The 24,211-nt window shown below is 37.7% G+C and overlaps 1 protein-coding gene across 1 annotated transcript; it reads right to left on the minus strand.

Moving 5' to 3' along the window:
• Nucleotides 1-369: 369 nt before the first annotated feature.
• Nucleotides 370-21,427, minus strand: Cpr (Cytochrome P450 reductase). The gene is made up of 14 exons (XM_045764697.2): nucleotides 21,296-21,427; nucleotides 17,052-17,243; nucleotides 16,193-16,349; nucleotides 15,324-15,506; nucleotides 15,005-15,175; nucleotides 12,311-12,442; nucleotides 11,422-11,555; nucleotides 9,197-9,449; nucleotides 6,882-7,079; nucleotides 6,578-6,738; nucleotides 6,002-6,105; nucleotides 5,304-5,410; nucleotides 3,252-3,373; nucleotides 370-1,600 (listed from the first exon to the last, which is right to left on the minus strand). The coding sequence occupies exons 2-14, from the start codon at nucleotides 17,240-17,242 to the stop codon at nucleotides 1,456-1,458; spliced, it is 2,058 nt and encodes a 685-aa protein (XP_045620653.1). The 5' UTR covers nucleotide 17,243; nucleotides 21,296-21,427; the 3' UTR covers nucleotides 370-1,455.
• Nucleotides 21,428-24,211: the final 2,784 nt, after the last annotated feature.

Here is a 24,211-nt window from a genome sequence, read left to right on the forward strand (position 1 = left end):
TTGTAGAATGATAAAATGAAGTTTTATCGTTTCCTACTAGTTAAAGTGCAACAAAATATTTGGCAATTCTCATGTTGGATAACGATAGGGTAACGTTTTACACAAGCGTCAAGGCTTTCTACCCCTCTTACTGTCAAGGAAAGTGTAAGAGGAAAGGGCACTTCATAACACACACACACACAATGTTGACTTGGTGCCTTATTTTGATAATTATTTATTGCTCTTACAAATGGCCAATTGAAGCCTGAAGTATAAAGATGTTTGCCACCCACTAATTAATGGCTAAAAACCACCCCACTAAGTTAAATAGGATTTTTATATTTAACAAATTTGGTAATAGATTGTCATTAGGAAAATATGGAATAACACTTGTTTTAGATAAGTTTCATAGTTTATTCGTTTGAAACTCTTGTCGGCTAAGTCAGTGAATTATGGTCCACATCCTAATCAAATTCTTGCATCACCCAACTCGCTTAACATTTGGCGATGAAGAGGAGGAAATTCAGCCTTAAAAGTACTTTGAAAATTTACATCTCACCAAAGCGATGTTGCGCTATAATTTATTATAAATGGTGAGTGGGTTCAGACTCTTTCAGACTCCAAAATCTCTTAAGTAAATATGTTGGCTTTCAATTCATGCAAAATATACACTAAAATTAACACATTAGTAATAATCATTTGAATATCTTAAATTATCATCAATTTTTTATGCAACATCGATGTAACAGATTACCAAAAATTCAATGGAAAGGTAAAAATGTTAATATTTACTAGAAAACTATGCTGGAAGCAAGCTAGAAAACAATTGCAAGCTATGACATAACAGAGTACCTAGAGGTTGCAGAACTTTATTAAAAAAAAATATATATCTATCTATCTATATCTTATCCATCCTCCCACCCATCCATTCCAATCCCCCAAAATGAGGCCACAATTTCCTACTACTATCATTTTAATTCATTATGCTCAAATTACAAAACTATTTTCCAAGTGTCATGCCATATTGTCCAAGGCTTTGAGAGACTTGGGAGGCCACAGGCACTGCCTACACACACCAAAGTAAACAATATTATTACAACAAAAGATAGGCAAGCACAAGATCAACTGGCTGATTGCTAATACTACCAGGATCTGATAAATATTGAAAACCAGAGAACTTTAGCCACTGGTAAAGAATTTTAACTAAATGAAATTTCCTTAATACTGTAATAAAATATCTGTATAAACTTTACACAATAACCTCCAGTAAAAAATAGCTTTTACTTGTACTATAGTATCGAGATAAAATGGAAGGGTCAAACTCGACAATATTTGTTTAAACATGTATTTTTCAAAGACATTTTGAGTACAATATAAATTTAACAAAGTGCTACAAGATCTTAAATCTCTAATAAAAGCTTTGTGTATTATTACTATAGAATATAAATCTCTAAAAATAGCTGCTTACAAACATTTTCAACTCCAGACATCAGAAGAGTAACGTTTTGTGGTAATCATTTTCTTCACATAGATCTCGGCTTCATTTTGCGTCATCCCTCCCTCTGTCTGACAAATCTTAATTATGATGGCATGAACGTCCCGAGCCATGCTCTTCGCATCTCTGTAAGCAAAGAAAATCAATTTGAAACGGAAAATAATTTAAATTGAAGTAAAAAGTGCACACACACATTAGTATGTGAATAAGCTTTCTCCCAACCGAAACTCTACCTCTGTGTGTGCATCACGTCCTCTTTAACATATCTTCGACCTATTGGGAAGTTACATTTTTATGGCAATGACAAGGGTAAAGACAAGCCTGGTCCCAGGCTAGAAATGAGGAGATCGGATAAATGACTAACATACTATATGTTGATGCTATATAGCAAAACAATGTTGCAATATAGGCATCATATTACCCGCCTGTATAGCAACGTAAGACCAACTCACACCATGTAGGGTTAGAGAAAGTGTTTTGTAAACAAAATTCTTTAGATTGTTGCAATGTACACACACACACAAAAAAAAAAACAAATTCTAAAAAGCGATACGTCTCAAATTTTGTGCTTAAGTGTAATCTTTAAAATTAACGATGCTTTAATTACACATATGGCAATGGCTAGTTTTTTCCTGGCCATTTTAATTACGAATTACTATAACATTGTTTAAATTGGTTACAGTACATGGCAATCATGCCCATTCCCAATCTAACAATGCACCAATTCTTTTGAAACTATGAAGTATGCTGTGTTTAGTGAATGGACACGTGTTATTACCTTTTTTAGCCCGTTTTTTTCTTACAGGGTTTCCTTTCCTTTTCTCTCAAGATTATTTTTCTCACCAATATTTCAAGTTTTATAAGTATAAACTTATTTTTCACCTTTAATTTCCAAGCAAATTTGCCAGTTTAAAAAAAGTGTACAAACTTACCCAAGTGTACTTATAGTTTAAGAGCTGTGCTCGTGGTATTCCGTCTTTCCGGTCATATGACGCTTTGAAACTGTGTGTGTACTTGCCTAGCTGTGCTTGTGGGGGCAGGTACAGCTCACCCCCCCCCCCCCCTACCCCACAAGCTTTCTTTATTCTCATCTCTTAACTGTCAATCAACTGGTGTACAGATTCGAGAGCACACTCAGCTCTATCTTATTTACATTTGAAACTGTGTATGGAGTTTGTCTCCACCACATCAATGCCTAGTGCATTATATTAACTAATCTGTCACTAGATAAGTTCTTTCTAATATCTCTGACTCATTTGGGCACTCAGTTTCCACCTGTGTTCCCATGTGCATGTACCCCATGTTTAATAACCCATGTACCTTATCTATCTCTGAGAATCTTTCATGTGGTGATCATGTTTTCTCTAACTCTTGTTAGGGAAACTAACTCTTGTTAGAGTACTAATCTAGCAGAAGACTAAAACAAAAGCACTGGTAATGTAACAATCTTTGATTACACAAAGACTGCTGTAAAAGGAAGCACATGACTGGTCGAAATGAAACGGATATTAAAAAACTGTACACGGTGAATTATTGTTTCAATAGAACCCAGTCTTGTACAAAAATATAACAAAATGGAGGGATTTAAGTTATTGAGGACTGAGTGCATGGTTTACCTTATCTTATAATTATATTATATATTGCAGAAGAAAAAATCCAATTTAATACCGGCTCCCAGAAATTTAACAAAAGGAGTGTGTGTACTTTACAAAGAGAAATGGAACCAATATAGTTGATATACATGAATTCAGTTTAACTAAAAAGTCTGGGTACCTACCCACAAACATAGAGATGACCATTTTCCTCTCCAATTATACGCCATACTTCAGCCTTGTTTTCTTCCAAAAGATGAGTTACATAAATTTTTTCTGGCTGATCTCTGCTAAAAGCAACATACAGCTGAAAAACAAAGTTATATAAGAACATGTGTAATTGGATACTTATATGGAAAATACAATATGGTCAAGAAAATACATGGGTCAAGACATCTCATTTGCTCAACGTAAGTGAACTAAATGAACAAATCCACGAGGGCCGTGATGAAGGTTTGAACTTGCGTTCGAATGTGGGTTCGAATCCTCATCAAGGCCTTTGTGGATTTGTTCATTTGATGCATCACGCTATTGTGATTTCTGTGTGTATTGAGTAAACTAACTTCGCACACACTCCTCAATCTTACAGCTTTTTAACTCTTGCATGCTTCTTTCCCCATGAGATTTCCATTTCCATATTTATTCTCAACAAGAATCCTCAGATTGTCTATTTCTACTGCTCTAATTATTGTGATCCTACCATTCTATTTTCTCATATCAACACCCAGGGGTAAGAGAATTAGGCAAGAGAATTAATAAAAGTGAACTCACAAGAAGTTGACACAATGGCACTTGAGATTTGTAATCAGGATGATAAACTAGTAATCATAAATGTCTAAATTTCCCCAGCAAGTATCACATGGACACAGCTGGATGACAAACGAGAGGGCCGCATAACAAATCATGAGAGATTTTATTACCAGCAAAAAGATAAATCAAGATTACAAGTACTTATTGACTTCAACTTGAAATCTATAGACCGAGACCTATGAAGCAAGAACAGACTACTTTTTGACTGGCAGATTTGTAAACCTCAACCTGGAGGCATTCACATATCAACGCGTTAAGCTATGAAAACGAGGAAAGGGAACATTTCTTCAATGATTCTTGAGGTTATCTTGAGATGATTCTCAAGATAGAGAATGAGAATGATTGAGAATGATGGTCTTGATATTCACCAGGAAAGAAGATGAACTTGACATATAGTAACTAACTTCCTTGGGTAAAAGTAATCATGTCCTTATGGAAATAAAATATGCAATGCATTATAGTGAAGAGAATGAGGAAAATGAAACGGTTGAAAAACTATTTCAGAAGAGGACACTTCGTGAAATTTGGCAACTTCTTTAATGAATTTAATTGGAAAGACTTCTTGTTAGGCAAGGAAGTAAAAGATGTATGCCAAGCTTTTTTAGATACTGTATATGATGAAGGCATAAAATTTATACAAACAGATTCTGAACTAGAAAACAGGATTGGTTAAAAAAAAATTTGAGAGCGCCAGAGAACAAGACAAAAAATGAATATAGGTATAGGCCAAACCCTCAAACATACCAGCAATACACAAAAAAAAAAAAAAAAAAAAAAAAAAAAAAAAAAAAAGCTATATGGAAGGGAAATGAGAGGCAGAATTCGGAAAGGAAGAGCAGACAAATGTAAAACAGAGCCAGGGCTATTCTATAAATTACTTAAAAGCAAATTGCATATAAAGGATAAAATTGAAAATTGAAAAAAGATTCACTGAAATGAAAAGGAAATATGCAAAACAAAAACGAACAGTTCCAAAGTGAGTGCAAAATGAAGTTTACTTTTAATAATCTTTTCTCACCCTCATCAATACAATTTTCTATTAACCAACATAAAGCTACCAGTTAATAATAATAATAATAATAATAATAATAATAATAATAAAAAAATGCATAACTATTTTGACACTAGGTTTATATCATTTCAACATTTTGATCTCAACCATTTCATAACTATTATTTTACAATCAAACTTGAACCTCCTTCAAGAATAGAGGAGTTCCCAGAGGAACACAGCCAGATATTTAGCATATTTTATATCAATAATTACTCATCCTTCCATACTAAGACAGACCTTTCATAAAAAGTCTAATTTCACTTAAAATACAATCAAAGCAGTTATCTAACATGTTTACTATTGTAACACACATACATTAGTACATTTCTATTAATGACCACTACTGGGTAACCAAGATCAAATGAATAGTTTACCTTCAGAAGGCCAGAGTCTCTATATGCAGTCAGCTCCTCCTCATACAAGTAGTCCTTGTCCTTATTTCGACAGCCAAAATAGAGTACAGTATCCCCAACAGGTTTCCCTATGGAGGTCACAGCACGGTTAACATTGGTGGAACCACAGAGCCAAAGCTCAATTTCCCCGCGAGAACAAACTATGTGGGTATGTGATTTATATTTCAAATATACTTAAAACCTGGTTACCTCCAAGGAAGGAGTTTCAAATGATGAAAAAAAATATAATCATGTTATTTATTCTGCACACTGGGATAAGTCTGCTTAAAAGATTTTATGCAATGTACATAGTTTACAATCAGATTAAGAGGCAATTAACAAAGCCATGTCCTGATAGTCATGCTTGGGAAGCTGTATTTTAGGTGAACAAGCCTTACCGAAACGTTTTTGGTTCCACTGAACAATTTGCTCCAAAAACTGTACAAACCATTCGGGAATTCATAAGAACAAAAACCCACTGTACTGTACATCATTTTAACTAGTCATTCTTTGACTAATTTTGTTGTGGAAAGTAAAGGAAAGCCCCTCTGAAAATCTGAATACATTAAAATGCAACAATTACATAACTCATTAGCTAAATCATTGCCAATATTTGGCAAAGCTTTGTCAATTGTCGTCATGTAACTCAAGCCCCTTAAAACAAAACAAAAAATTCTAACCCTCTTCTTTCTGATGACTTCTGTCCTGGATGAACCCACGGAATGGAGCAATGCCTGTGCCTGGCCCAATCATCAGCACCGGAGTCTGTGGCTTGCTTGGTAACCTTGATAAACAACAAAACAAATTAGCTTCTTCGTCTATAATTGGTAAATATACTCGGCCTTTCCCCAACTAATGACTCCTTCAGGTACGAGCCTTGTGAACAATATCCTACAATTACAACTATGTACAGCATGTCCAATCTACTGCAGTTATCTAATTTATCATTATTATAGTTAAGAGTTCTGGGCACGTGCATTACATTCATTACATACATACAGTACATTCATTACATACACACAGTACATTCATTACATTCATGCAATAGATTCAATACATACATGCAGTACATTCATTACATACAGTACAATCATTTCACACATACAGTACATTCAATACATACATACAGTACATTCAATACTGTATACATTTATGGGCTATTCATGCCAGTGCCACCTCTTGGGTGGCTTAATCTCCATCACTCATTACACACATGCAGTACACATAACAAGAGCAACGCTCAACGAGATTCTAACCTGAACTGTGATTTTCTGACGAAGATTGGTGCGTGATACTTGATGCCGTTGTCGGGTTTCAACTGTTTGAGATGTGTAGTGCATACGCCCTTATTCGTTCGCCCTGTAGGCGTCACATACTTCAGGACATTCGCAGTCACGTGGATTGTATTGGGATAAAGCTGAGGAGAGAATTCAGTCATCCTGTTAATTTATAATCAAACGTAGCATTATTTTGTCTTGACAATATTTATTACACATTTGTTAAAAACATTACAAAATAGTATATAATTAAATTAGACAATGTTATTTGAAATCTGAATACCTTTCCTGAAGATGATATAGAGTAGTATCTTGCTTGAAGCCTGGGAAGTAGTTCACAGAGGTAATCAAGTGGGGGTTTACATGAAGGCAAGTCCTCCAGAATGTGGACAATGCTGCGGACATCGTGCACAATCCAACGATGGTACTCTGCTTTGCCCGCCTCACTTGTTCCACTCATGAGTAATAGTTTTTCTTTCTCCTGTTTATAATAAAACCTTTGCTGTAAAACTAAAACATACCAAGCAATATACATTATATTTTCCAAGTTTATATTTATATCCCATATTCAGGTGGCCCCCTAGAGATGTTCGGTCATCTGCCCCACAACAACTCTGCTAATGTCCTCCGCCACAGATGGCAGAGGACCAACTCAGTCCTCCGCCACCTGGTGAGATGGCGGAGGACCGAGCTCCAAGCCACCTGGTGACAGTACTTTGTTTCAAATGAATTATTTTGCTTTGATTGAATTATTTAGGGAGTTGTTTGGTATTTTTAAAGCTACGGGTCTTGTGAACCCATCAGTTGTCTGTAAAGCTTTTTGGTGAAATGGAGGAATGTCATTTGCTCTCTGCATCTCTGAGGGGAGGGTGGCCAGGTTCTGGCTCTGGTCTCTGGTAAGCCAAACAGAACTGCAACCGATGTAACTTGTAGTATGGAGCAATCTTTGAGAGAGAACCATAAAACCACTGGGGTCTACCAGAAACAGGCATTTCATTACATTCAATACTTTTACATGATAAAGGAATGCATTTTTAAAATATTAGAAGGATAAAAGTTGGAATTTTCTTCTCCCACACCAGGGAGAAGTTAAATGAAATCAAGCAAGTCTGAATTAAAACATTCATTACCTGTGTTTTAAATACTTTATCTTGCACTAAAATTTTTCAAACTACTGTGTGTATTATATATATACATATAATCATGTTATGAATTATTAGATTCTTATGATCTCAATAGCTAACCAATTCTAATGCTTGGCCTAATATCGAAATTCTAACATTAAATCTTATAATCCTAAAGAATAGAAATACAATTAGCTGCAACTTCTGCCATCCACTTCAAACTCACTCTATACAAATGCACTAAACACAATAGTACCGTATGTGGTCAGCAGCTCACTCCGACACAAATGGCTTACTAGCATTAGTTTCTCAGTGTTCCCCACTTAAACAGTTCAACTTAGCCTAGAAGAGGTCACTCGAAGAACAACATTTCTCAAATATTAACACTTTCGCTCGGGGATGACGCAGCATTGCGTCATCCGTTTACTGGCGGTAATGCCGGGGATGACGCAGCATTGCGTCATCCACTTTAAAAATTCGCCAAAAATCAGGTTTGTATCCGATTTTTTGGGGACTGGTTTTAAAATGTGCGCCGATGTCTTCCCATTTCCTTTGTTGAGCCTCGTGGCCCTCAGGCGGCTTGGCACACACCGTGGGCCCATTGTCTTTGCTCCACTGTTGTGACCAATGTCGTCTCCCCTCGCATCTCAAACGTGTGAACATTTCGGCTATTTTCCGTGGCTATATTTCTTACTGCGGCTTTAGAAACTATCTACGCTTACTCCACGATGGATAGTAATCATGAACAAGGCCCTTCCAGGAAGAAAATTGCGAAAGAAAGGCTTGAAAAGGGTGGGAATTGGGAGTGTAGTAGGAAGGCCTCTGAGCGCTCACTCACGGCTAACGCGTGGCCCGTCTTCAACTCGTCGGCGGTTGGAGCGTGACCAGGTGTTTTTTTTTATATGCTAATGTTCCTCTAGAGAATTTTATTACGAACCCATTGAGACCAAAATGAAAGACCTAGGACAAAAATTGAGGTGACCAGAGTGAAAATAGTGAAAACATTTTATCCCGTTTGCGCGCTCCCGGGTAACTCGTTCGCACTTTCTCTGTTTGCTGCGGGTAATTAGCCGGGCTTTTGGAGTTTATATGCATTTAGTGCTGTAGAGAATTTTATTGCGAACACAATGATACCAAATTTATTCTCGTAGAAGGAGAATTGAGGTGACAAAGTTGAAGAGAGTATACACTTTTCGGAATTAACGCGCGCTTCCGTGACACGCTGGGGCCCATATCGCCCTGTCGAGGGGTGGCGCGCGGGGTGAGCAAAAGTGTTAAAGTATCACTAGCATATTTCTTGACCAATACATCATATTGGTCAAGAAATGTTATGAAGAAAGTTTTAACTTTAGGTTAAAAGATCAAACTATCCTTACAGTTTTCACAAGCCTTAAATTCCTTAATTTTCATTACTGGAGTACATTAAACGTTTTGAATGTTTCTGAAGAAAACTCTCCTTAAGAGAACTCCTTACCGCATTATCGGTTGTATATTCTGCAAGCTCCTTTAGAACATGAGTTCTGGGCAAGGATGCAATATCGACATAATGTGAGAGAGCCGTGCGATACGTGCAAGGACAGGGAAAGGGATGTTTCTTGCTGCTGTCCTCATCGACGTTAGTGAGGGTGATGACTTTTTGGGGATCTTCTCCAACAAGTTCTAGGAGTCGGTTCACAAGGGTAGTGTCGTTTACAGGATAAACTGCCACATGGTCGCCTGAATCGTACCTGTGACAAAATAAAGTCATGATTAGGAAATATTTCTTTTTCCATTAACACACTGTTCAGTCAGTCCTGTATTAGTCTGATTTACTTGCCATTACTGCACTGTATTAATGCCTAGATTTGATTGATTAAAAAAGTTATGAAAATAAAAAGCGCATCAATGAATGGCAATTTTCTGCATGCACTTGGCACTCCATTATACTAAACACTAACATTTTGATAGCTCATTGCAGTCCACACAACTTTAAAATACTACCCAAGGAAATTATTTTTCAGCCACTCTTATCTCTCAAAACTGCTTTTCTAGTATATACTAAAAACATCCTTTCCATGTCTTCCCAATGTCATTTCTTTCAAAAACAGTACAGCGAACCTCCCCCCCATTCTCCCACTATCTAGATCCGCATTTCATCATATTCTTGGAATATCCAAACCCAAATTTCCATTTCTCCAACCATATCCCTATCAAAACATTACATGTATTTTCAGCACATCTTAAAATACAAAAATATAATTGCCAATAAATTATGTATTATTAAATTATCAGGACATCTGAGTGTACCAATTAGCTCTGATAATCGAGATAGTACAGGTATTGCAAATTGTATACCCTATTCCGAAATTATTAAAATTAAAATGAATTTACAGTGTCCACAGAAACCTAGGGGGCAATCATCCCTGTAATAGTTCCAGCAGTTTAGTTCTTTCATTTGTTTATTTTGCATAATTAGTGGTTTCATAAAGATATATAAATACTGCATCTACTAAGTAAATACTGTATAATCAGATTCATTGTATATCAGTAATAATTATTTATATATGAATCACTACAAGACCTGGTAGGGCATTAACTGCTCCATTATATATCTTTTGTTAGTCTATAGAATTGGAGATGCTATTCTATATACTGTGTACCAATGCATATCTCCAATTGATGGATACTTAAAATTAACACTTCAACTGCACATAAACAGCCAGGGTTGTTACACCGATGGTGTGCACATCAACCAGGGTTGATTTTAGGTCTACCGTAAGATTTAAAACTCCTGTGGGTACATGGGGCTCGCATCCTGTTCTTCAGGAATCTAGTAAACAGACACCATCTTGAAAAAGCAAAGCAAAAAATTGCCTGTATGCCTCCTGGCTGCGAGGGCCTCAGTACCGAGGCTCTCGATACTGTGGGTTGTGAATGCAGCAGTTTACAGCATCACTTAATAATGATGAATAAAAATAATGATTTTGAGATGAGTGTCACAGATGATCTTAACTGTGCTCGACTATGTAACAAGTTCAGTCATCAGTGAACACAATGCTGATGATAATATTCACATCATGAGATAGCCTCAGCACTCTGCCATTTCCCACACTTTCTGGGGAATAATTTCACCGAGTGAAATATTAATTCCAATACACTTCCAACACACAAGTTCCACCCATACAGCAATCAAGAACTTTCTTACATCACTGACTTCAATTCAGTACCTATGAGTTCTGCGACAAATTTTCAACGTTTCTCTTGTTCTTTGTGAATGGTTTGCAGAGTTATTTGGCATGTAGGGTTTTGGTTTTTTATTAACCCTCTAGTTGTCTGTAAAGCTTCACGGACTTTCTGGATGCTATATCCCAGTACGGCAATGAATTGTCACTTGCTCTGTGCCTCTGAGGGGACAGGGAAAGGAGGGGGTGGGGAAAGGAGGGAAGGAGGGGGCAGATTTTGGCTCTAGTCCCCAATAGGCCAAACTGAACTCCCATATCTGATGTCACTCGTTTGCATGGAGCAATCTTAGTGAGAGACTCAAATAGCAACTGGGGCTCATCCAGAAAAAAAAAAAAAAAAAAAAAAAGTCATTACACTCAATACTTTTTTTTTTAAATATACTGTCTAGGCAATAAAAGCTTTCCTAACCTGCACCTGTTCATTCCACGTTGTTCAAATCAAAAGTAAATTAAGAGGTAAACAAATAGTTTACAATACCTTATTCTTGAGCCTTCAATGTCCAGTTCAATGTGCATACAGTTGCGATCTCCTCCTTTAAATAATTCTCGATTGATTTTGATTTCTGCCATGAATGGATTCTTGCTGTCAAATGGAGGTCTCTGGTTGCCAATCTAAAATTAATGTACTCATTTATACATGCTGCAATATTTATGTAAAATATATTTCAATTCAGAAAAACTGCTTTACCTATTTACTTCGGAGTTATTACAAAAGTGAACTACAGTATTAGAAAAGGTTAATTACCACATTTATTTTGTAGATCAAAATAATTTAACTTTAAAGTCCACAACCAAGGCCAAGAAATTATGTAGCATTTTATACAACATAAAGAGGCTTTACCAGTGGGTAAAAAGTCTAATTCTACAGCCTAGCCTGCAAGGCTTATTATAAGGAGAGGCTGGGAGGTCAGAGGGTGGACAATGGGGGGGGGGGGGGATGGAGGGGTAAGGGGGGGGGTGGAGGATAGAGGGGTAAAGGGGGGAGGAGGAAGGGGGGAGGGCAGGAGAAGGGGGGGGTCAGGAGGGAAGCAGAGGGATAATTTTTATCTACATTACTGTACCTTATTTTATTATTCATATCTTATTTTATCACCCACTTTAACAAACATCTAAGTTCTTACACTTCAAATTACAGTACTTTTAGCAATTCTCATCACCCAACAAGATTGCAAGCCTTATTTTGCCTACAAATGCTAGCCTATAAACCTTGCACTTTTAATTTTAAATCAAAACTAGCTGTTTTTCACATCAAAAAGGTATTCTGTTTTTAGTTTATTACAATTTAGTCAGGTATCACCAATTTTACTTTCTTATTACAGAGGCAAGAATGTTATTTCGTACTCTCCACCTTTCAAACATTTACATACCTTTAGTGAATTTAAACGAGCAAGCTCTCCAGTGAATAGACGAGACGGGTCATAATCCTCATGGACTGTAAGTCTGTACTGCCTCATATTGATGTCTTGTGCCTGACCTTCGATCCCAAAGAATTCACAAACCTGAGCAAATTTAATGGGAAAAAATTTATAGTTGCAGTAATTTAGTAAAATGCTATTTATTTTTGTTTTCCACATATTTCAATTTCTCTGGATTAACACTGTCTAGTATACAAGATTTACGAACAACACCCAAAACTGTACATTACATTTTAAATATTACAACCCAATCCCAAATCAGAAATAGTAACTCAAACCACACAGTCACGTATGTAAGAATAACGGAAACGAAGGCCTTTTCCAGTTCAAAACTTATCCAATTTGTATTCATCAGTTGGTGCAATATGACACAAACCTTTACTTTTTACTACCCTTAATGAAAAAGCAACAGCATGGAAAACTTTCTGGGCTCCAAAAACAAGGTACAACATGATTACAGCCACAGCTATACATTAGTGAAATGTGTTAAGTCTGCCGACAGTCATGAAGTTGTAGCAAGAGTACAGGATACCAAAGGATTTTAGCAGCAAGATTTATATAGACTCAGATATACATTAAAAATGGAAAACTAAATAATCTGTTTAATACCTTTAATTAATTTAAACAGCCTCTTGTACTGTTATAAAACATTAGTAGCCATGCTGGTTATTGGAGTGCACATTTTTAATCATTGCACTGTGTGTGATATCACATTTTCTACCCATGCTGTGCATATCATCGAGATGTTCTAGATACCCCACAACATTTTAAACTCCCACGGGTGCACAGCCTTCCCAATCGATGCCTTAAGTCTCCAGTAAACATTTGCCCTCCAGTAAAGCAACAGTGTAGTCCATTGTGTCAACAGTTGGCTAGTTTAAGGACGGGACTAGCTCCCAATCTGGTAGCGTAGCTTTTTTGTGAATCGCTTCCACATGGCTCAAATAATGTTAAATTGGATATGTGACTATAAATGGCTTTGATAATTCTGATAGTGACCCAGTTTGGTGGCCCTGTCTTATTCTTCAACAATATGTGATGACCTCTTCAAGAATTCATTATTTACTACACGCAAAGTCACATATGATTTTTTGCACATCCTTTTTCTTATGCTTATGTCATGCTTTTTAACAATACTAGAAGACAAAGAAAAATAATTATTTGAGAATAAAGATACATAATGCCTTATTTAATAACCCTTTGCATAATTCAGGGGTTAAAGTATTTGTAGAATTAACATTCCTTTAACCCCTGGGATGTGTCCATTTACTGTATAGAAGATAATGCCATGGTGCACGAGAAAACAAAAATTCGTTTTAATATTGTTAAAATGCATTCCTGATCATAGGGCAAAAAAGATACAAATGGCTGGCATGAAGTGAAGAAATCTTGCAATATCATGATTAGCGAGCGTTCCCAGAGCATCACCCCATGGTGGCCGCCCTGAGTCCGGTGTGGGGGCATTGCTGTGACGATATTTTTACATAGTTACTTTAACGTTTGATTTGTTTTTCTCTGGTTTTCGCAGTAATATTATTCAATAGCATGTCATTTCAGAAATTCATATAATGCTTGGAACATCAGAATGCTAAAATTTATTCCTGTAATATATACACCATATTACAGTATATTTTTTAGAACAATAAAACTATCTCCGTTTTTGCTGTTATTACACTGTATACGCATACATTATATATATAACTATCTACATTTTCATGCACTATTGTGAACCATTAAGCAGTAAAGGCGAGCAAGCATCTGAACTAGTTATCAGAGTTCAGCCCAGCCCCACATTCCATTCACCTAGGCTGTATGAGTCTCGAACTGTGGACCCTACTCGTGTGAGGCCGATGCTCTATCAACTGGGCTATGAGTAGTTTTAATAAGGAAGTAAGTTTCCAGAAGCAGCATGGTAGCAGGATGCTGCTTCTGAATGGAATGTTTATTTCCACAGAAGTGTGGATGACAATTTACAGCCTCACATGTTTTGCACCAAGTTGTAACTGCAGACATTGATTATATTACAAATTCTTGGTATTTAGAATGCTTTTACCATGGAATTGTCAAGCAATGATGCATTAGGGTGTCACTATTATTTTTATCACAGAACATGAAAAACGTAAGTATGCACAGGTGTTGTGTCACTAATATGCCACAATTATATTCTTGGAACAATAAAACATACCTTTTTGCAGTCATTACACCGTAATCATGTTACGTAACACTACATTTTTATGCACCATTACAAACTGCTAAGAAGTTGTAGTGGGTGTAATAATCTTGGAGCCAATGATCATTTCTCATTGATCAATCAATTACTGTATTATTAATGATTATCAATGAGCTCAGTGATACCCACTTGGTCATTATCTTGCCAAATAAATTAATATGCCAGTAACATTACTATATTTTTAAAGATCTTTAGAAATGAATAATTTTATAAAACTATAACAAATATAAACCTAGATAATGTTACACCATATATTATGCTAGCATGGAAATACAATAACAGGTACAGTATCTAAAATTTTATAACCTTTTAACTTTGCAATGGGCCACTTCAAATTTTATATGCTTAGCTGCATTAACTAATCATAACCTGACAGACACATGTAATGTACTAGGAAATGATGGCACAATAAATACCTTTAGCCACATAGCATCCTTCCAAGTAATAAAATCATCTTCCATATTAGCATCATCATCTCCCATACCCGACTCAAAGACTCTGCTGGCACCTAGTTCGGCCAGGCGCTTATCCACATATTTTCCCATGGCATTATAATGTTCGTAGGTCTTGTTACCCAAACCAAAGACCTGAAAGAGAGGAAAAATTCATCTAGCCTTAAATATATGAATTTATTATTGACTGGTATATATAGTGGATAAATATATATCTTTATTACCTAAAGAGTTGGACTATGATACATAATGCCACAAAATATAATCTAAGTGAAAAGCTTACCGTGTATTGCACTCCCTCAAGTTGTTCTTCACCACTTTCCAAAAATTCAAAAAATTCTTGGGCATTATCAGTAGGATCTCCTTCACCGTATGTGGCAACGCAAAAGATGGCCAGATGATTCTCAATCTCGGCCAGTTGTGACAGCTCTGTCATGTCACATTCTTCGGGATCAGCCACCATGCCCTGTGCAGAGAAACATTAAGCTTGAGCAAATTTAGGAAAAATATCTTAATATTAATATAGAGTACATATTGAGGAAAATCACAACTTATTCATAATAAATGGGTGACATTTTTAAGAAAGTTAAGAGTCCTTGAAAACAAGTATGTACTGTAGAAGAAAAGGCAATGTCAAGTATGTGTGTACCCACATACACACACAAGTATGTGTGTGTATATGTTTAGCATACCTTCAGTATGCTAAACATTTAGTAAACATGGACAAGGAGTCAAATTAAAGTTTATTGCTTTTTTTAACAATATTTTGCTAAGTAAATAGTTAATATTGCCCAGCTCATAGCCATAATGATTTCAATTAATTTTTTAGTGCAGTTTAATTATAGAATATAATTCAGTTTTGTTTTTCAACCATTTTAGCAATGAGAAAAGAAGGTCAGACAATGTCGAAAATTAAGCCCAATTTTATTGGGCTTAAAATTGGTAGTTCTGTAGTTAAAACTACAGTACTCAATATCATTGGTTTCTCTAGAAGTGGGTTCAAAGGTACATATCAAAGTACTGTATAGTTTCCCGGGAATATATAATACTGTAATAATTTCAACTGAAAATTAAATGCCCCTGAATGACACCAATATCCATTATGTATTTAGCTACTGCCACAAACAATACAAGTTCCTTACTAGTACTTGCCTTCATACCGAAGCGGGTGGCTTCTTTGGCGAGTCGTCCTGCAAATTCTTCAGCTGTTCCAGTTTGAGAACCATAAAACACAACAACGTTTCTTCCTGAAGACTTCATTTTGGAAACGAAGCTATTGTCGTTTGGGCGTGTTTGTAATTGCGTTGGCCTGGGCAATAAAAAAGCTAGATGTGAAGAAAACCCACATAAAAGTTATTTTAAAATAGAATACTGTACAGTAGATTTTTTGCATTAGTATTTTTTTTACCTTAAATATTAGTAATACACCACTTTCTCTCATGCACACATCTTTCAGTTAATTTTTGTCTGGTACATCGTATACAGTACTAAAGAAAACTGCATGTTTTTGTCTGGTACATCGTATACAGTACTAAAGAAAACTGCATGTTTTTGTCTGGTACATCGTATACAGTACTAAAGAAAACTGCATGTTTTTGTCTGGTACATTGTATACAGTACTAAAGAAAACTGCATGAATATCCTCAATAATACTATAATATTTTGTACAGACCTTGCTCAACATGTTGGCAAAATATTAGGTAATGGGCAAGATAAAAGGTTAAGATATTCTATACAGCCAAGTGATAATGTGTTTATGCATAAAAGGGCTGTCACAAAAATGACAACTAGTTTGATTTAAGTCAATCGACTTGAGAATGGTCCAGGACGGACCGAAACGTCGTCGTCCCTTCACCTTCTAGTGTGTGGTCTGGTCAACATACTTTAGCCACGTTATTGTGACTCATCGCCTGCATAGTTTGATTTACCCTGTGACTGTCAGGGTACAAATGAGGAAGGACATTAATCCTTTGTTCCTTATAGAAATACAATTATATAATAAAATACTTACGATATTGTGAAGCTCCTAATGGGAGCATCATCATCTTTTTTGTTGCTATCTCGCAGGAAGAAATAATATACAGAGACGCAGCCAAGCAAAGTTAGCAACACCAGGTCCAACACGCCAACCATTGGTTCTGCCCCAATCTCTTCTGCTGCCTCCTTTGCAGCTTCCATGAAACTTTCTGGTGTTCCCTCCATCCTGTATAAAAAAAAAAAAAAACTAATTTCAGGCACTATTCATTTACCTAAATTTACAATCCTTACAGCACCAGTGGTTTACATAATCATTAACACGACATTTCTGTGCCAAACATTGAATGTTTCATTAACATTATAAACATGTAGTACAATACTGTATTTCTGAAACCTGGTTAGCTAACCAAAATACTCTTCAGGACATCAAGTCTCATTTATGTAATAAACTAATGAAAACTTATCAGCAACCAAAATAATAATTATTCACAAAACTCACACGTAAGAGAAACAAATATCTATTTGACATTCCAAGGCGAGACTAAACTGAAGCAAAAAATGCTTTGCACATGATGGGTCCTAAACTGTGGGATGACCTTCCACAAGAGATTAAAAACTGTACTTGTCTCAACCAGTTTAAAAGTGAAACAAAGACTCCTATTTAACTCGCTTCATCCAACATGTCAACCTGTATTTTGCCGTTACTGTGAACACTAAATAGTTGACATTATTATATTTGTGCTGTTGTTGAAACTGCAGTTTCTAAATACATATCACTTAAAAATTGTCCTTTGCTAAACTTTTTATTTCATTTTAAGCATTACCCCATTAAACTTTGAAATAAGCTACAGTGTTAATAAGTCACCATGTCACCTATGAAAGTTAGTGATAAGAGCCAAGCAAAAGGAAAATTGATTAGAACATGAAAGATATGAAGAAAGACCTCATAGGAAAACATGAAAGTGGTGCCCGTGTGTCTGCTCGTTACAGAATTTATGCATCCAATGAAAGCATCCAGTGAATGTAATGAGGGAAACGGAAAAAGACAGAAGAGAAAAAAAACAGAAGCACAATTTCCAGAAGTTACAATGGTGGGGACTCCCCTGCTAAAGCCCAACATCTCTCACCCGCCTCTGCCTTGACACTTTCCACATATGCCATCAACTTTCCTAGTGCAGGTAAAGTTCATAGTGTCTACCATTTATTTTACTTAATTATGACATTAATATAATGTAGGGTTACACCCTGGCTTCCTGTTCAACACAATGAATTATTAATGAATTCTAATTATTTTTGTGGTTTAGAATGGATTAATCCAATTTACATTATTCCTTATAGGGAAAAAATTTCTGTACAGTATTCAAACTTTTCGGCATTCGTCCTGCCTTCAGGAACCAATCAAGTTCGAATATCGAGGTTCCACTGTACCTAGATAATTATGCTTACGTTATGCCCGAAATCATCTATGTATTAGTGGCATTATATAATGCATATGGGATAATTCATAGGTAAACAATGTACTCTATCATGTATCACAAATGCATGTATTTCAATGCTGTATAAATAAAATTATTACAGTACAGTACTACAGTACTGTACTATTAATTTATATGATAATCATTTCTGCCCTGCCCACAATTCAAACCCTGAATTCTCAATTGTGAATCGAGAACGAACACGTCCGTACTACCTTTTCTATCCAGAACCACCCCCAGATTCCCATCAGAATTCTTTAAAGCATTTCCACATAATTTGTAGGTTGTATGTGGCCAGATGATTATTCTCCTATTCCACATTCCATGACATGGCATTTATTCACATTAAATTCCATTTGCCAAGTATTGCTCCATTCACTTATTTTGACCAAGTCTTCTTGAAGGGCATGACAATCGTCTAAGTTTACCTTCCCTGTATAGCAACTCGGCATTTAACATTCCAGGATATAAGGGTGCTGAGTGCTCTCTGTGATTGGAGTTTGCTACCATTTTGATTGCTAAATTATGTGAAGTAATTCTGTGTTGCAAGTACTGTACAGTGTTACAAAGGAAGAGCGAGATATATAGTACCAGATTTTAAAGAGTATGCCTACAGTTTTAGAAACCTTTTTTGTTACATTTTCAATATGGCAATTGATGTTCAGCATGTTGTCAATATGAACACTAAGGAACTTTCCATCTACTCTGCTTTATGTCTAGGCATTTTTAATTCTTAGTTGAATTTGATAAGTTGGCATGTTTCAAAATGTGTCACGTTTTTTTAATAAGGGCGAGTTAGTTAGTCGGCCACAAATAGAATTTGAGTTCAGTATTCACTGTCATTTAGAATACACACATCATTTGAGAGAAAAAAAACAAAAGACGTAGTGTTATTAGTACTGTAAATAGAATTAGCTTCAGGTGATGAGTGGCATTAATAATAATAATTTGTTATTCAGAAGAATGTGTGTTCTCACAATGTTTAGGTTAATAAAATTTCCCTTAACCTTGCCACCTTCACCTGACAATGACCTAATAAACCTAAATTTGTCCGATTATGGATGACCGATGTACACGACTTAATGGTCCAAGGCAGACTTAAACGTGGTCAACGCCTTTGTCGGAAGTATGGGTTGAAAGTTTAATATTCAGTCCTGTCTGACAGCCGAGAATATGGCGTGAATGTAATCCTGACAGCCGAGAGAACGGCGTGAACGTAATCCTGACAGCCGAGAGAACGGCGTGAACATAATCTTGACAGCCGAGAGAACGGCGTGAACGTAATCCTGACAGCCGAGAGAACGGCGTGAACGTAATCCTGACAGCCGAGAGAACAGCGTGAACGTAATCCTGACAGCCGAGAGAACGGCGTGAACGTAATCCTGACAGCCGAAAGAACAGTGTGAACCTAACCCTGACAGCCGAGAGAACAGCATGAACATAATCCTGACAGCAGAGAAAACAGCGTGAACCTAACCCTGACAGCCAAGATAACAGCGTGAACCTAACCCTGACAGCCGAGAGAACAGCGTGAACCTAACCCTGACAGCCAAGAGAACAGCGTGAACCTAACCCTGACAGCCAAGAGAACACCGTGAACCTAACCCTGACAGCCGAGAGAACGTGAACCTAACCCTGACAGCCGAGAGAACGTGAACCAAACCCTGACAGCCGAGAGAACAGCGTGTACCTAACCCTGACAGCCTAGAGAACGCCATGAACGCAACCCTGACAGCGGAGAGAACAGCGTGAACCTAACCCTGACAGCCGAGAGAACGCCATGAACGCAACCCTGACAGCCGAGAGAACAGCGTGAACCTAACCCTGACAGCCGAGAGAACAGCGTGAACCTAACCCTGACAGCCGAGAGAACGCCATGAACGCAATCCTGACAGCCGAGAGAACAGCGTGAACCTAACCCTGACAGCCGAGAGAACAGCGTGAACCTAACCCTGACAGCCGAGAGAACAGCGTGAACCTAACCCTGACAGCCGAGAGAACAGCGTGAACCTAACCCTGACAGCCGAGAGAACAGCGTGAACCTAACCCTGACAGCCGAGAGAACAGCGTGAACCTAACCCTGACAGCCGAGAGAACAGCGTGAACCTAACCCTGACAGCCGAGAGGACAGCGTGAACCTAACCCTGACAGCCGAGAGAACAGCATGAACCTAACCCTGACAGCCGAGAGAACAGCGTGAACCTAACCCTGACAGCCGAGAGAACAGCGTGAACCTAACCCTGACAGCCGAGAGAACAGCGTGAACCTAACCCTGACAGCCGAGAGAACAGCGTGAACCTAACCCTGACAGCCGAGAGAACAGCGTGAACCTAACCCTGACAGCCGAGAGAACAGCGTGAACCTAACCCTGACAGCCGAGAGAACAGCGTGAACCTAACCCTGACAGCCGAGAGAACAGCGTGAACCTAACCCTGACAGCCGAGAGAACAGCGTGAACCTAACCCTGACAGCCGAGAGAACAGCGTGAACCTAACCCTGACAGCCGAGAGAACAGCATGAACCTAACCCTGACAGCCGAGAGAACAGCGTGAACCTAACCCTGACAGCCGAGAGAACAGCATGAACGCAACCCTGACAGCCTAGAGAACATCGTGAACACAATCCTCAGAGAACAAGGCAATGCCTGAGAACCCGAGCCCTTGCTTAACAACGGGTCACCGACCTACCCACTTTACCTACCACTAACTCCACCACCTTCTCCAAAGGGGGGCAAGAACAGTGGGGGCCAAAGGGGTAGTAGTGGTTCTTCTCTCCTCCCCGCGTGTGTGGAGAGAGTATATACCTTAAGGGTGTGGAGTGTGGAGGAGCAGCAGTAACTTTACGTAACACCCTGGAGCGCCCTGGCCGCACTGAGCTTGTAACTCAGCTGATTCTTCCTTTCAACCCTCACGTATACAACCCCCTGCGATTCGTACATGCCACGCTCTGTCTGTTTTTTCCTCTTTATATGCATATACGAGGTTTTTAACGCGTTCAGTTATGCTAAACTAGGATGTTTATTTGTGGTGTTGAGTGGGGGATTGTATTAGAAGTGGTTAGAAGGGTATTATACGGTGGAAATATTGGTTTTGTATGCTGGTGTTATCTGTGTACGAAAAGTGGAGTGTGTATACTACTGCGTACACACAGGGATGTCTCACTACCACCCCCGCGGGGGAATAATTATTTGTTTTATTCACTTTACATGGCTCATATGGCTTATTTCCTCGCAGTATTACCCACATACGCTTTAACAAAATAGTAACTGTAATTTTTAAACCCACCAGATGTCCTACGCTCATCCAAAAATGTGAATAACATGTTTATAATAAATTGGTAGCTACCAACTCGTCTTGTCTAGGACCCTCACACTCAGCCTCTTACCAGCGTTCAAGGTCATACTTTTTTCTATTTAACTGGGTGAAAAATCATAATTAAACAGAAAATAATGAGCGAATATGATAGAATATGACACACAATGCGTTTTCTATATAACAGTATGGAAATAAAATGACAATGAGTCTAGCCTGAAGAAGCCAATTGAAAAGTTTCAAAATCTGTTTTCACTGCGCCATGCAGCACGTATGTCTCTGAACCCTTTACGTAAAAACTTGTTCCGCCTTCGTTGCGGCATTAAATTCCCGGGTCTGTTGCGTCTTTATAAGTCATTCTATGTCTTAAAATCTCCCTATTTGACGCTATCTGGCGACTATCAACTTAAAAGTGCCTTGTCATGATGCCTTGCAATTTCCACATCGTCTGATGAAGTCCATAGCTGGGTACACAAGCACGCATCATAATTACTTATTCATTTATTTTGCCACGTCTTTTTTATATGACAAACTATCCTGCCAGTTTGGTAACTTGGCATTTTGGGTTTAGAATAAGTTGACGCTGTGGCAACTGAACCTAACTAACGTAAATTAAACTCGTGTGCATTCTGTTGTTGTTGGTTTAGATTTAGCTACTCGCAAAAAAAGTTGCAAGTAGCACGGGCTATGGTGAGCCCGTAGTGGACTTACCTGGCACAAGAGCGGAGCTGTTGTGATTGATAAAGATTAAGCCACCCAAGAGGTGGCACAGGCATGAATATCCCGTAAGTGGTGGCCCTTTTGAGCCATTACCAGTATCAAGAACTGATACTGGAGATCTGTGGAGGTGCGACTGCACCCTGCGTGACGGGAGATGCCTCCCATGACAGGAGCGGAGCTGTGGTGATTGATAAAGATTAAGCCACCCAAGAGGTGGCACGGGCATGAATAACCCGTAAAGTGTGGCCTGTAAAATAGCCCGTAAAGTATATGCTCGCGCAGGCAAGTGTATATGTGACTAGGAGGTGATAGTCTAGCTGCCCCTTTCCTGATTCCCACTTCCACCCCTCCTCCCTATCTTTCCTCCCCTTCCCTTTTTTCCTTCCTTCTCATCTCTCCATTTTTTACCATCGTCCCAACCCTCTCCATTTCTACCTAACCTTCTCCCTTTTTCCTCCAACCTCGAACAGTCAGACAGTTCTGAATGTTCGAGGGTGGAGGGGAGGTCTTGACTGATCCAACCCTTTAATGTTTGTTAGTGTGTGTTAGTGTGTGTGTGTGTTAGTGTGTGTGTGTGTTAGTGTGTGTGTGTGTGTGTGTGTGTGTGTGTGTGTGTGTGTGTGTGTGTGTGTGTGTGTGTGTGTGTGTGTGTGAAAATTAGGATTAAGGACTTGCCCGAAACGCTATGCGTGTTAGTGGCTGCACAAGAATGTAAGAACTCTTGTATATACTCTATATACAAGCTCCCTTGTTTAAATCCCTAAACTTGCTAAATATTAACTCCCTCCACACATTCTCTTGTGTCAACTACATTTACAAAACCCTGTTCTTAAATGCAAACCATGCTCTGAAACTCTCCCTGGACAGATGTAATAGGACCCATTATCACCACACCAGAAATAAATATCTCTTTGATATCCCCAGGGTCAAGCTTAATCTGTGTAAACACTCTATGCAAATTAAGGGACCTAGTCTATGGAACTCACTCCCTAGTGAATTGAAAAACTGTAAAACTTTTGCCTTATTTAAAAGCAAAACCAAAAAGTACCTAATTTCATCTTCTTAGTTTCCTACACTGAGCTTTAAATTTGTTCTGTACCTAGTGGTACCCAATCTCCTAATTTTTATGTAGTATCAAACAACCTTATCATTGTGTTCATTGCTGTCTTCTTTTATGTGCTAGCCATATGCTGTATTGTGACTACCAATTCTTGTCAACTACCATTCAAGCTGTCATTGCAATCAATCTTATATTGTTTCTGCTGTATTGTGCCTACCAATTTTTGTCAACTACCATTTTAAGCTGTCATTGCAATCAATCTTAGCTACCTATGTGCTTTAATATACTGTACCTACAATTTTCTCTCATCTTATTTTTTTCATTCCATGTAACTGTTATCATTTTTTTGTCGATAAATTTTGCAAGTATTTACCTCCTTAAAATTTTCTTAGATTAAGGACCTGCCCGAAACGCTGCGCGTACTAGTGGCTTTACAAGACTGTAATTACCATATTATGTATCCTCACATTCCCAATGTACATTCTTGTATATGCATACATAAATAAATAAATAAATAAATAAATAAATAAATAAATAAATAAATAAATAAATAAATATATAAAATAATTTTGTTTGTGCATGTATTAGGAGGTTTATAACTCCACGTTAATCACACTCCTTATTTCAC

This window comes from Procambarus clarkii, chromosome 38 (assembly GCF_040958095.1).
Source record: "Procambarus clarkii isolate CNS0578487 chromosome 38, FALCON_Pclarkii_2.0, whole genome shotgun sequence".
NCBI classification, from domain to species: domain Eukaryota; kingdom Metazoa; phylum Arthropoda; class Malacostraca; order Decapoda; family Cambaridae; genus Procambarus; species Procambarus clarkii.

Excerpts from the sequence above, each read along its gene's own strand:
- Cpr (XM_045764697.2), bottom strand. The coding sequence starts at position 17,242 with ATGGAGGGAACACCAGAAAGTTTCATGGAAGCTGCAAAGGAGGCAGCA. Across the intron at positions 9,450-11,421 it reads ATTGAAGGCTCAAGAATAAG|GTACGATTCAGGCGACCATG; the intron begins GTATTGTAAACT and ends ATTTTGTCACAG. Across the intron at positions 5,411-6,001 it reads AAGTCATCAGAAAGAAGAGG|GGAAACCTGTTGGGGATACT; the intron begins GTTAGAATTTTT and ends TGACCTCCATAG.